General features: G+C 46.8%; 1 protein-coding gene across 3 annotated transcripts in view; it reads left to right on the top strand.

Annotated features, from left to right (window-relative positions):
* The window catches only part of ERMP1 (endoplasmic reticulum metallopeptidase 1), a 45,971-nt gene that overhangs the window by 10,516 nt on the left and 21,183 nt on the right, over nt 1-14,272 (top strand). For all 3 annotated transcript variants that reach the window (XM_019463742.2, XM_019463741.2, XM_019463740.2), the window contains 4 exons: nt 9,579-9,725; nt 10,431-10,523; nt 12,267-12,479; nt 13,313-13,533. In XM_019463742.2, coding sequence (XP_019319287.1) covers nt 9,579-9,725; nt 10,431-10,523; nt 12,267-12,479; nt 13,313-13,533 — 674 coding nt within the window. The remainder of the gene's footprint in view (nt 1-9,578; nt 9,726-10,430; nt 10,524-12,266; nt 12,480-13,312; nt 13,534-14,272) is intronic.

The raw sequence follows: 14,272 nt of genomic DNA on the forward strand, positions 1-14,272 counted from the left end.
TTAAAACACCTCTGCCTAGGGCAGGTTAGATCTAGAGCAAAGTTAATTCCTTCATTTCCATGTATCGAGTACTCAGTTTTACTAGGCGTGACTAGCCTATAGTCGGTGTTCTTTTCAGTAAATGTAGATAGTTTTACATAAAAATTGCACAATTGCATGCATTTTAGATATAATTGTATTGTCTGGAAAGAGTCAAACAAACTGCCCTCAGAGTCCCTGCCGGCTGGGGAGCGTCGCCTGGTGGAGCAGGGGTGGTGTCACTGGAGCAGAGGATGGGGCTAAATGTGAAAATTTTGACCTCTCCGTTGCTTCACGAATTTAGAACCAGAATGTCATTACTGCTTTACTTCTACTCCTTACAGTTTTGTGTACTGTTTGCGTTTTTTGCGTTGCATATGATTACTTTAATAATAGGCAAAGAACAGACTTGTTACCAGTTAGCAGTATGCGGTTGATGCTCGAACCTTGAAGCGCACAGGGCTTAGGGGCACTGACCCCTTGCGTGGTTGAAAATCTGCGTGTAACTCTGGGCTCCCCGAAAGCTAACTAGTGTGGTCTCCTGCAGACCGGAAGCCTGACTGATCAGACAGTCGGTTAACCCCCGCTCTTTGTGTCGTGCGTGTTGTGTATTCTCACAATAAAGCGAGCTAGAGAAAGTGTGGTTAAGAAGATAAGAGAAAATACATTTACAGCATTGCACGTGTTCATTGAAGAAAATCTGCATATAAGTGGGCCCGGTTCAGAGCCGTATTGTTGGAGGACAGACTGTGCACGCAGTTCACGTGCTTCACTCGTGCGGAAAGAAAATCGTCGCACTTGAAAAGTAATGTTTTCCGGAGGGGCATATCCTGCGGGAGGTTTGGAGAGAGTATTTCCCTCCCGTCTCCGAGTTTCTAGGCCGCGTTTCCCTCCAGGTTTGGGGGCTGATCCTGGTGGCTGTAGCGCACACGCGCCGGCTCTCCGGGCTCTGACGTTCAGTGCCTTTCTCCGTGTCTCACCGGCGGGTGCCGCCGCCCGGAGCGAGTCAGCCTCGCCTCCACCTTCGACCAGAAGAGGGGAAGGCCTCCAGGATTTGGAGTTCTGCTGGGCTCCTTAAACAGACACAGGTCCTGTCCTGGGAACTTCTTGCTTAAACCCACGTATTCTCTCTCGTGCTCCATTGTCCCCTCAGAGATTCATTCGGGGTTTTTAGTGATTAGACTGGAATAATCATTACTACCTAATTTTTTTTAAAGGGCCAGACTGCATGAAGGAATGACTTAGCTTATCAGATTAGTGATTTATATCATGACTCAGTAAGGCTGACTTAATAATTCTGAAGGTGTTATAAAATGCATAGATTAAACCAGTTAATATCTGTGCCCTGTGAGAAATTCAGATACTACCAACCTCGAGTAGAAGAAGGCCCAGAAGCCAAGGGGTCACAGACTCCTTTTTTTCTCTGGCGAACAATACCATGCCCTGTGACTCTACTTCCCCCAGATACCCAGTAATTCACCCACTTATGGAAGATTCAGTGGTTTCTAGATCTGTGCACAGAGTTGAGTGCTCATCACCGCAGTCCATTTTAGAATCTCCTTCTTGCCCCAAAGAGAGACCCCGTGCTCTCTCAGTCCACCTTCTTTCAGTTCGTGTGCTATTTTCTAAGGATCAACCGTGTTGTAGCACGTGGGGGTACTTCGTTCTTTTTTATGGCTGAATTACGCCCATTGTATAGACTGGTGGATTTCGTTGATCCATTTGTCAGTTGATGGACATCTGGATTGATTGTACTTCTAGGCTATCGTGGATAATGCTGCTGTGAACGTTTGTGTGTAAGTCTGTGTGTAAGACCTACATCTTCCTTTCTTACGGGGGGATGCCCGGGGCTGAAATTCCCGGTTCGTATGGTAAATTAATGTTTAACTTTTAAAGAAACTGCCCGAGTAAGTAGTGAAGCTTTTATTTCAGAAGAAATGTAAATTCAGATAACAATAAGACTTTTTAAAATTTTATTGATTTATTTGGAATTTTTTGAATTTTAGATTTGCAAAAAGCAGGGAGGCTACTGCCCAGCGCTGATGAATGTAGAGAAACAGGTGGTTGCGTACGGTGCCGGGGGGGAGCGTGGACCGATGCGGTTTGGGGCACTTCAGCCGTAGCGACTGCTTGAAAACACGTGTGGACGCTTCCGTCCCACACATCCACTTGTAGGACTTGATCGTGGAGAAGTGAGTACACATACGCGCACAGATCTGAGTCCTGCGGAGTCTTCTTGGCTTTTAAGAAGACTGAAGAATTGAGAACCCTTTCCAGGTCCACACGTGGGAGACTGCTTGTATTAACGGTGACCTCACATGTTTCCCTCTTCCATCGTTCATTTTCCCCTCCCTGTCGGATCGTTTCCATCTGCACTCGACACGCCTTTCCTCTCTTCTTCGGGAAACCACTTTGACCTCCTTCACCCCCAGACCGCTGCTCATTTCTCTCTTCTCATCTATTGCAAACTCCTTCAGGAGTGGAATTCTTTGTCCTGCTGGGCTCCCGGCACGCCCAGCACAGGCTCTAGTCGGACGACCCGCGTTCAGATCCCCCCGGAGCACACGCCCTCGGCGAGCAACCTCGAACAAGTCACACGGTGCTCCGTGCTTTAGTCCCTCGTCTGTAAAGTTGGGGTGGTGGTAGCGCCCGCTCCTCGAGAGTCTTTGCCACCGCGTGAAATCCTCAGCTCCGGAATCTCTCCTCTGAGGGCTCCCTTTGCCTTGTTTGTACTTTGGGGAGTGTCTCACCCAGGAGCCGACTGACTTGCCCGTCTGTCTTCCTTTTTACACCAGAGCTTGACCTGGCAGCCTCAGCAGGTGATCAGTGAGAGGCCGGAGCGGGGCTGGAGCTCTCTAAGCGGGTGAAGGCCGGGTAGTGGATATTTAAAACTGTAAATTTCTTTCCTGCTGACAGGTCTTACGTTTTTTACAGGTTTTTTCTCCTAATGTTTATTCATTTTTGAGAGACAGAGACAGAGCACGAGTGGGGTTGGAGAAGAGAGAGAGGGAGACACAGAATCTGAACAGGCTCCAGGCTCTGAGCTGCCAGGACGTAGCCTGACGTGGGGCTTGAACTCACGAACCACGGGATCGTGACCTGAGCCAGAGTCAGAACTTTGACTGAGCCACCCGGGTGCCCCTGCAAGTATTTTTTATGGCACGATGCAGAAGACGAACTTAACATCTTAAGCGTCTCTGTCTTATATCGTGAAAGAAAAGCATGCAGCTCTGCGTGTTTAGCCTGAGGGGTTTTTATAAACTGAATATAATCCTGTGAGCAGAACCCACATCAAGACTAAGAGTATTGCCCGTACTCGAGAAGCCTCCCCTGCGACCTTTCCCAGCCTTTCCTCCCAGCAGGGTTACGGCTATCCTGACTTCTGTCTTAACAGTTAACTTTGCTTGTATTTGCACTTTCTCCAAATGGACTCGCGCACGGTTTTCCCTTACATATGGCTTCCTTTTTCACTCAGCGGCATGTCTGTAAGATGCATCTGTCTCGTGTGTGGCAGACTTCTTTTTCATTGCTAAATACTGTTCCAGTGATGAGAGTGTCCACTCTACTGGTGATGTTAGATTGTGGGTTTTGGCCCTTAGGAATGGTGCTGTTGTGAACTTTCTTGTGAACGTCTTTTGGTACACGTGTGCGTGTATGCTCACTTCTGAGTAGAATTAGTGAGTCACCGCGTGTGCATCTGCTCGGCTTTGCTAGATAACTGCCATACCTAGATGTGAAAATCCTAAATAAAATATTAGCGAACTGAATCCAGCAACGTGTGTGTGCGTGTGTATGTGTGTATACGTGATGTTTTCCAACAGAGTTGAGCTTATTCCAAGAACACGAGATGTTTTTTCCCCTTAAGTTTCGGGTTTCCAAAATGATTCAATATTTGCACATACTGCAAAGTGATCACCACAATAAATTCAGTTAACATCCATCTTCATAGTTACAATTTTTTTTCTTGTGTTGAGACCTTTTAAGATCTATTCTCCTAGCAGCACCAGTATGGTACAGTATTATTACCTGCGGTCAGCCTGCTGTGCGCGCCATCCCCAGGACTGACTGACTTCATAACCTCGACTTTGTACCTTTCCATCACCTCCACCCATTTCAGCCACCCCCCAGCCCCCACTTCCGGCAGCTGTCAGTCTGTTCCTTGTATCTATGAGTTTGGGTTTTTGTTTAGATACCACATATAAGAGAGGTCATATGATATTTATTTTTCTGTATGACTTATTTTGTACAGTGCCCTCAAGGTCTATCCGTCCTGTCGCAAATGGCAAGATTCCCTTTTTCACGGCTGAATACCATTCCGTCGTACACATATTCCACGTTTTCTTTATCCATTCGTCCATCGATGGACACTTAAGTTATTTCCATATCCTATCGTAGATAATGCTGCAGTGTCCGTGGGGATCCACACTGTTTTCCAGAGTGGCTGCTCCAGTTCACGTTCCCACCAGCAGTGCACAGGGTTCCCTTTTCTCCGCATCCTTGCCAGCACTTGTTATCTCTTGTCTTTTTGGTAAAAGCCATTCTAACAGGTGTGCAGTGATAACTCGTGGTTTCAGTTTGCGTTTCCCTGATGATTAGTGATGGTGAGCCCCTTTTCGTGTACCCATTGGCTATCTGGATGTCTCAATTTGGAAACGTATCTCTTCAAATCTTTTGCCCAGGTTTTAATTGGATTTTTTTTTTTTTTTTGGCCACTGAGTTGTAGGAGTGCTTTATATATTTTGGATATCTACCCTTTATCAAGATATAGGATAGGCAAATACTTTCTCCCATTCTGCCGATTGCCTTTTAATTTTGTTGGTTTCCTTTGCTGTGAAGAAGCTTTTTAGCTTGACATATTTTCATTTATTTAACTTTTGTTGCCTTCGCTTTTGGTGTGAAATGCAAAAAATCATTGCCAAGACCAATGTCAAAGAACATTACTAAACCCGCATTGTTTGTTTGTTTTTTTTAAATGTTTATTTTTGAGAGAGAGAGGGAGACATGGAATTTGAAGTGGGCTTTGGGCTCCAACCTGTCAGCACAGATCATATTTTACATGACCTAAGCCGAAGTCAGACGCTTAACTGATTGAGCTACCCAGGTGCCCCTAGCTTTGGGTTTTATGTTCAAATCTTTAATCCGTCTTGAGTTCGTTTTTGTGTATGATGTCAGAGTGGTCCAATTTCATTCTTTTGCGTGTGGCTGTCCAGTTTTCGCAACACCATTTATTGAAGAGATTGTTCTTTCCCGGTATATGTATGTTCTTGGCTCTTTTCACATAAATCGATTGAACATGTACGTGTGGGTTTATCTCTGGGCTCTCTCTTCTATTCCATTGATGTGTATCTGTTTTTATGCCAGTGCCTTACTGTTTTGATTACTGTGGCTTTGTAGTATCGTTAGAAATCAGGGAGTGTGGTGCCTCCAGCATCGTTGTTCTTAAGATTGTCTTGGCTATTCATAGTCTTCTGTGCTTCCATACAGATTTTTAATTGTTCTATTTCTGTGAAAAATGCCATTGGAATTTTGATAGGGATCGCGTTGAATCTGTATATTGTTCTGGGCATTATGGACATGTTAACAGTATTAGTTCTTCTAGTCCCTGAACGTGGAATATCATCTTTCCATTTATCTGTGGAAGTAAATAATCGTCGTATTCTCTCATTAATGTCTTAAAATTTTTCAGTGGACAGGTCTTTAACCTCCTTGGTTAAGTTTATTCCTAGGTATATTATTATTTTTGTTGCAATTATAAGTGGGATTTATTTTCTTAATTTCTCTTTCTCACACTTCATCATTAGTGTAGAGAAATGTAACTGATTTTTGTATATAGATTCTATATCCTGCAACTTTAGTGAATGGTTAAATGAGAATGGTTTAATATTTGAAAATCAATCTATTTCACACATTACCAGAATAAAGGAGAAAAACCATCTCAATTGATAATCTCAATATAATCATCTCAGTAGGTAAAGAATAAGGATATGTCCCTTCATAACAGTACATTTATGATGTTCATAGAATATGACAATATAAAACCGTTATTTAGTAGATGATTTCCAATAATGACCTAGTTTTTTTTTTTTTTAAAGTTTATTTATTTTGAGAGAGAGAGAACACGATCAAGGTAGGGGCAGAAAGAAAGGGAGAGAAAGAGAATACCAAGTGGGCTTTGTGCTGTCAGTGCAGAGCCTGACTTGGGACTTGAACTCATGAACCCCAAGATCAGGCATGACTTGAGCTGAAACCGGGAGACACTTCACCAACTGAGCCACCCAGGCACCCCTATTTTTGTGTTTTTTTTTTTTTTTTTAATCAGAGCTCTAATCCAGGATCAAATAGCATTTTATTGTCATGTTTTATTAACTATATCACAGTGATTCTATAACACACACATCACAAATACAGAAGTGTAAAACTTAGTCATGGTGAGGTGCATACCTCTGAGCCCCAGGTGAGAAGCCCGGCTCCTGTCACACCCTCCAGGTGGCTGTCACCTGCCCCTTCTCAGATACAGCACCTGCCCTCTCACCTCAGAGTAGCATTATCGTCCTGCTATTCAGGATATTCTCTTTTCTAGTTTAGCTTTGCCTGTTTTTCATATGGTTTTCATAGTATTTTATTTAAAAATTTTTTAACGTTTATTTTTGAGAGAGAGAGCACGCACATGTGTGAATGAGCGGGAGAGGGTTGCGGGGAGTGGGGGAGACACGGAATCCAAGCAGGCTCCAAGCTCTGAGCTGTCAGCACAGAGCCTGATGCGGGGCTCGAACCCACGAAGCGTAAGATCATGACCTGAGTCAAAGTCGGGTGCTCCACTGACTGAACCACCCCGGTCCTCCTTCATAGTATTTTAATAGTATACCTTTGGTTATTAACATCTAATTGTAATAGTAATAGTATTTTAACATGGTAAGATTTGATCACCTAGGTTTTCTCACCGCTGTTTCCCTTTCTCCTTTCACATCTGTGTCCTCCGTGCATCCTGTCGGGAGGCATCTCCTGTCTGTCTGGCCACTGATGATGGTAACTTCTGGTCATTTGATGATGGTATTTGCCAGGTTTTTCTAACTGCTTTCCCCTTTGTGATAGGCCCTCTGAGACTGTACCTACCTTGTTTCTCGTGAGACTTTGATCCTGTTTCGGCAGACATTGAGATTCTTGCTCCAAAGCATTTCTACGTGATGTTAGCCAGCTATTAAGAGTTCTGGCTCCATCGTTTCGTCTGTAGCTATTAGTTGGAGTTCTCGAAGACTTTCTGTTCTCCCTTGTTTGTGTATTTATTTCCATGTTTCATGTGTTTTTATTTTATGGATGACGTATTCTGTTGCTGCCATCTTAACGCGTGAATTGTCTCCAGTTAGGCCAGCGGTAGCCCCTTCCCCTGCAGCTTGCGTCCTTCGGAGGTGCTTCTTGGAGCACTTCTCACTCCTGGCATGACTACTTTTGTACTTTCCCAGCTCTGGAGCTGGGGTTAGCCATTTCCTAAGGAGACCTCCTTTTAGTGGATAATGGTATTCGGAAGCAAAGATCTTGCTGGGTGGTAGGGTAGTTCTGATTTTAACTTTTTTTTTTTTTGAGGAACTTTCATACTGTTTCCACAGCAACGACGTGGATGCAACCAGAGTATATTATGCCAAGCGAAATAAGTCAGAGAAAGACAAATATCCTGTGATTTCACTCATACTTGGAATGTGAGAAACAAAACAGATGAACACAGGGGAAGGGAAGCGCACATCAGATAAAAACAGAGAGGGAGACAAACCATAAGAGACTTAAATACAGAGAACAGACCGAGGGTTGCTGGCACGGTGTTGGGTGGGGGACGGGCATCAAGCAGGGCACTCGTTGGGATGAGTACTGGGTGTTGTCTCTCAGCGAGGAATCACTGGGTTGTATGTTAACTAACTAGAATTTAAATAAAACATACTGGTGTCAAAAGAGAAAAAAGCAAAGATCTTAATGCTAGGTCTATTTTTTTTTCTTTGTATTTATCCTGCTTGGGGTTTATAGAGCGTTTTGAATTCATAGTTTGATGTTTTCTATGACTTTTAGAAAATTACTGTTACTTCTTCAGAACGTTGCTTCTGCTCCATTCTGTGTCCTCTTTTTTCTGGAACTAACTGTGCCACATATGTCTCTTACATACATTTCTATATTTTCCATCCTTTTTTTTTTTTTTCTTTCTATGTCCTAATTCTGTCGCTCTATAATCCTTTCTTCCGCTGTGTTTAACCTGGTAGTAAACCATCTATTAAAATTCTTAACATCAGTTTTTATAGGGTTTCCATTTGACTCCTTTTTTTTTTTTTTTTTTGATAGATTGCACTTGTAAAATTCTTGCTGTGTTTCTGAAAATATTCATCATAGTTTTAAAATCCGTGTCTGGTGACGAGTATCTGGGTCACCTGGGCATTTGGTTTTGTAGTGTTACACTCCACCCCATCTCCACCTTTTATGATCATTTTTTCAGTAGGAAAGCAATTTGATTATTTGTTTATAAAGTTATAAACATCTTGATATTCTTAGATCGCCTGAAATACAATGACTTGATGTGCCTATCAGAGTCAACTTTTTGCTAAATTTTGTTGGAACAAACAATACCTGAATCTCAGTGGATTACAGCAGCAAAGGCTTATATCTTGTTCGATACGTTTTGGTTCCTGAATAACTGTGCTTACGAACGTTCCGTGGTTTTGTTCCATGTGTGCCCTTCGTTATGGGACCGAGACTAAAGGAGAAGCGTCCGTCAGGGACATATGGATCTCCTGGCCAAAGTCAGCAGGCGGGAGGGACTGTGTGGTGGTCCCTGAGCGTCTTCTCGGCTGAGGGTCATGTTTCTGCACTCACAGTCTGTTGGCCAGAGCAGTTTCCAGGGCCGCACCTGCAGGGAACAGAGTGAGGATGTGGACGTGCTCCTTCTGCGGGAGGCGTGATGAGTCACGTGGGAGGGAGCAGAGAGTAGCCGTGGGCAATAATACAGTTTATCTCACTGTCCCAAGGAAGAATCTCCCGCATTTGAAAAAGCCGTATATGCGTAAAGATGTTATGCGGAATTATGAATAATGATAAAAAATATAAACAGTAGTAATACAAAACTTAGGGTGTTTTCAGAGAAAAGTTGTAGCTATTAAAATGGTAATCGTAGTACCTGGCAACTCAGGAGAGCGTGTTCAGTATGTTAAATGAAAGCACAGCGGACAGACTGCACGTGCCCTGTGAGTACAGCTGTGTACACACAACCGGATGTTTGTAGGACAACTCAAGATGGAAAAGCGACAGTACGTGTCGTAGAAGGATGGACTGTTGTGTGGGTTCTCATTTTTAAACTTAAACCTTTCATAGTGCAGTTACTTTATAATTCAAAATAATTTTACTTTCTGAAAGGTGATTTCTCGTTGTGAAAGTTGCATACGCTTATCAGAGAAGGGTTAGAAAACACAGAAAAAAAGACGAAAACGAAGTCTGGACCTGCCTCCCCGGACCACCGCAGGGCCGTTTTGGTTGTGTGTTCAAACATGACCACGTTCCCTTGCCTGAGTCCTCGCCTGTCCTTGTAGGTCCTGAAAACCCGTGGCTGGTCCAGGCCTATGTTTCTGCCGCTAAACACCCGTTTGCGTCAGTGGTGGCCCAGGAGGTTTTCCAGAGCGGGATCATTCCTTCAGACACCGACTTCCGCATCTACAGGGATTTTGGGAACATACCAGGTATTTGTCGTGGGCTGTGGTGTGACGGCAATTAACCAGTAGCGAGTTTTGTTTTTTGCGGGTTTGTGAGTAAACGGCTTTTTCTGAAAGCATGTTTTCTACGGGAGAACTGTATATTCTGACTCACTGAAACTGATTTCCTGGTATTTTTTTTTTTTTCCCTTTAAACCCTGGTCTACTTAAATGCTTGCCTTTTCTAGAACATGTCATCTTGCCCCACGCTGCGGCAGAACGGGATGGGGGTGGGGGGGGGGGGCAGCTGGTTAGCACTTCATTCCCCACAGGTGGCAGTACCTCCTTGAGGGGCCTTTGACTTTGGCTGTGGTCTGTCTTTGCCAGTTCCCCTGGCGGCTTGTGCCACTGCTGGGAATCTAGAGTTGGGCTTGGCCCGGCAGGGCTGGAAATGGCCAAGGGTCGATGGCCTCCTGAGCTCTGTGTTGCCACCCCTTGCCGTGTGACTTACAACGTCTCCCCGACGGGTGTACTTCCTTGGTCGTTATGTACCATGGCTACAGATTCTGTAAGAATTTGGAAGAGAATTTATATGGTATTCATTCACAAGTGTGACAGAGCAGTCGTGTCACTGCTTCGACGTTTGGTCTTTTTGGAATTTGATACATTAAACAAATAGGCCTAAAGAAAGGTTGATCTTTAAAGTAAAATGACGTGTTTTTTTGTTTGTTTGTTTTTTCCTGTGTGTCTTAGGAATTGACTTAGCTTTTATTGAGAACGGATACATCTATCACACCAAGTATGACACAGCAGACAGAATTCTGACAGATTCCATTCAGAGAGCAGGTTGGTATTCAAATGTAAACTCGTGATCTGTGTTAAGATGGAATGTTAGGGCTGACCCGCAAACCTGTAAATATCCCCGGGGACTGTGCTTCAGGGAGGCGGCCCGGCCGGTGGTGTGCGTGAGCCGGGTGGGGCTTTGCAGTTAGAGATGAGTGCCCAAATTTTAGCCTTGAAGCCTAGATAAGCAACTAAGAACGTAAGATTGTTGGTGGTGAGGCACTGGAAAGAGAGCGGACCCAGGGTTAACGTAGGATTGCTGAGCAACGGGCATGTAGCCAGAATGGAAGGCCTATGTCAGAGGAGGTACAGGCACGTGTCTGGGCAGTTTGCCCAGGTGGAGGAAAGTTCCATCAGTCCAGGTCAGGTATGAGGGCAGGTGAGTGGGTTCTAGAATGAGTGTCAGGACCACACAGGGCAAGGGAGTCCACGTACTTTCAGAGAGGTCTGGAGTAGTCAGCGGAGGGGCGGCTGACTGTGAACCTTAACTCACAAGTTGGTAGGATGTGGCCCCGCCCCGTGTAGAAGAGGATGCTCCGGGCAAGAGCACAGCGAGAGTAGTGTGTGTGCGCGCGCGTGTGGACCGTCGGTGAGGAGAGTGGAGACTGCGGTCTGAATGGAAGTCGCAGAAGAGCCGCCCGGTCAGAAGGAAGGGACGGGTCAGGTGGCCAGCAGCAGGGACGGCTGCGAAGTGCAGGGCCCAGCCGGCTGGGGAAGGACGTGCCATCGGCTGCAATAGGAACGTGGGGAGGTGACCTGACCCGGAGCAGTCGTGGAGGGGGGAGACGTGAACTCCGTCCGATGGAGACGGGGGCTCCGTGAAGCGGCCCGGTGGAAATCGCACTGTGGCAGGAGAGCGCTCGGCCGAACCGGGGACGCGGGTGTGGGCGTGGAGGACTTGGAGGAAGCCACAAATGCGTGGAGAATGGGAACGGCTTTTGCAACAGGGGACTCAGCCTGAGCTTTTGGGGAAAGCATATCTGAAGGCAGACAAGCCAGTGACAGAAATGCCACGATGAGGTAGTGTGGTGTGTAAGTGGATGGCGGAGGAAGGGGTGGGATGAGCGGCAGGGGGGCCACCAGTCGGTGGTTCAAGGCCTCTCGCTGCCCCTGTGTTCAGTTCAGACTCCTCCGCTCTGTCGGTGAGCGAACACCTCCGGGGAGTCTGGTTCTGCCCCTGGACTCTCGTTCGGGACTTGATCTGTCCGTGTGGGCAGGCGCTCCCATCGTCCTTCCGTGGTGGCGGCCCGGACGGACGTGCTTGACGGGGAGCGTCTACACAGAAAGGCCTCCCTAACCTCTCAGACTCCACGGGATGCCCGTACTTCTCTTTATTGAGTTGAGACAGAATCGACACTCGTTATCCTTAAGGCACGTGTGATTCCCTGTTCGGTGCCTGTGGGCCTCCTGACAGGGTTTTTGTCTCTTGGGTCGGCACCGAATTTCTGGTAACCAGAGCGGTGGCTGTTACGTGAGATACCCGTTAAGTGAACAGAGTGAGCAGCAGTGTTTGGGTTCGATAACAGCAGGGAAAGGATAGTTCTGGGACAAAGGAGAGATGAAGGCCAGGTGGCCGAGCTTCCGAGCGGAGAGGAGACAGAGCGGAGGCCTGGGCCTCATCTGAGAAATTTCATGAGAAAGGTGGCCGGGGGGAGATGGAGAGGGCGGGAAACTGTTGTCGTTCACATTCTGTCAAACAGCGCGTGGCTTATTCAACTCTGTGGTCTTTCTTTTCTTTACTGATAGGTGACAACATTTTAGCGGTTCTTAAATACCTAGCTACGTCGGATGTGTTGCCTTCTTCTTCAAAGTATCGCCATGGGAACATGGTCTTCTTTGACGTGCTTGGCCTATTTGTCATCGCCTACCCCTCTCGCGTCGGCTCCATAATTAACTACATGGTGGTGACGGCCGCAGTGTCGTACCTGGGCAAAAAATGGTTGCGGCCCAAACAGAAGAGTGAGTATTTTTCTCTAAAACTGCAACACTGGCCTGGGTGTAAGAATCTGCGTGAAGTTTTTCAGGAAGCCTAAAATCTTAAAGAAAAACAACATTTGATGTATATTGGAAGACGTTCGCAAATGGATGTCAGATGGACGTGCCCGTTACACTTCTGGTCTTGGGGCAGCAGGATGTTTTTGTGTACCTAATACACAGAAGCACCACAGAGGGGCTACCGAAAAGTGGTTTGCACACACTGACTGTGAGTGAAAACTCCCGTTGAAAAGTCTCGTGCACCCGTCGCACCGGGCGTGAGCGCACTGACTCCAGCACTCGCCGTTACGTTGGTTTCCTTCTCCTTAGAACGTTTCATTGTCGAAGCGGGTCTGGGCCGTGACGAGCTAACACGCGCGGGCGGCACGGTTCAGCCCAGTTTGCCCCGGTTACTTCGCCAGCCCTGCCGCTCCGGCCTTAGCTTCCGGGCACGATTTCACGGGGAGCTCTGCCTTCCGTTCGGGCCGGTGTTTCCATACGCAGAGCATCGCAAAGGTGGCGAAGGCTAGAGCTCTCTGCTTTCCTGGTCAGGAGTGTGTCGGAGCCGCTCCTGGCCACTTCTGTCTCCGGGTGTTTGGCGCCCGCAGACTCCCCGTAAACGCTACATGGATACGACTCGTCCGTAACCTTCCCTGTTCGGGTTTGTCAGAAACCTCGCCCCAGGGCCTTTTCACTACTTTCCAGTTACAGTGCTGGATGTTTTGTTTTGCTTTGTTTTGAGTTTGCCCTTTTGACTCTACTGCTTGTGAGACTGGTTTGATAAAGCTGGTGACGTCCACGTTGTGTTCTGTCTCCAGCTGGTAACTACACGAAGGACTTCTTCTGCGGGCTCGGCATCACCCTCGTGAGCTGGTTCACCAGCCTGGTTACCGTGCTCATTATAGCGGTGTTCGTCTCTCTCATCGGACGGTCCCTTTCGTGGTATAACCACTTCTACGTGTCCGTCTGTCTGTATGGAACCGCAGCCACAGCCAAAATAATCCTCATCCATACCCTCGCAAAAAGATTTTATTACATGGTAAGTGTTAGGCATGTTTATTGATTTTTTTTTTGCCGCCTGCAGGGATTGGAGACAGACTCCGGTGGGATTCATTGTATTTGGCCTGTGGAGGCGTCAGAAATGGCTTCGCGTGATCGTAGAACACTGGCTCCCAGAACCGTGTTCCGGTTCTGGAAGGCTGCTGCTTTGGAGGGTTTTGTTGCAGGCTTCGGTGCCGTTATCAAGCTGTGAGGCGTTTGGGTGGTTGTGACAGCAAGGCCGAATCTGCTTCGGTGTGCCCCCGTGCACTTGGTCTGCCAGCCCTCCCCGGGCTCGCCCGTTCCTCTTGTGAGTGGCTCAGTCCTCCGCTGGGCCGTGGGTTGAGCGCCACGAGGGCCCGGCTGCCGTGCTCCTCGTCGCTGGTGCCCGGGCCCCTCGGACACAGGGCACTGACACGCAGGAAGCATGTTGCCCTGAAGCTGCACTCGGAGTTTCTTTTCCGTCTCCTTCACTTTTTTTTTTTTTTTTTTTTTCCCTTTCACCCCGTGTGTTAATGCGGATTCTGACGGCATGCAGATGTGCTGTGGCAGGGGGAGGACACCTCCTAGGGGAAAAAGAGGGAAGAGTGATAGGGTTCCAGAATGATCTATGCTGATGGGGAGAATATCCCCATATTGTTAACGGTGTCAGCCGTGTAACAGGACTCACAGTAAACTACAATGCAAAAGTGACCCATGGTTTCTAAAGAGTTTCTAAGTGACTTAAAGGGAAAAATCTG

The sequence above is a fragment of the Panthera pardus genome, unplaced genomic scaffold, assembly GCF_024362965.1.
Source record: "Panthera pardus isolate Hobbes unplaced genomic scaffold, ASM2436296v1 HiC_scaffold_20, whole genome shotgun sequence".
Lineage (NCBI taxonomy): Eukaryota > Metazoa > Chordata > Mammalia > Carnivora > Felidae > Panthera > Panthera pardus.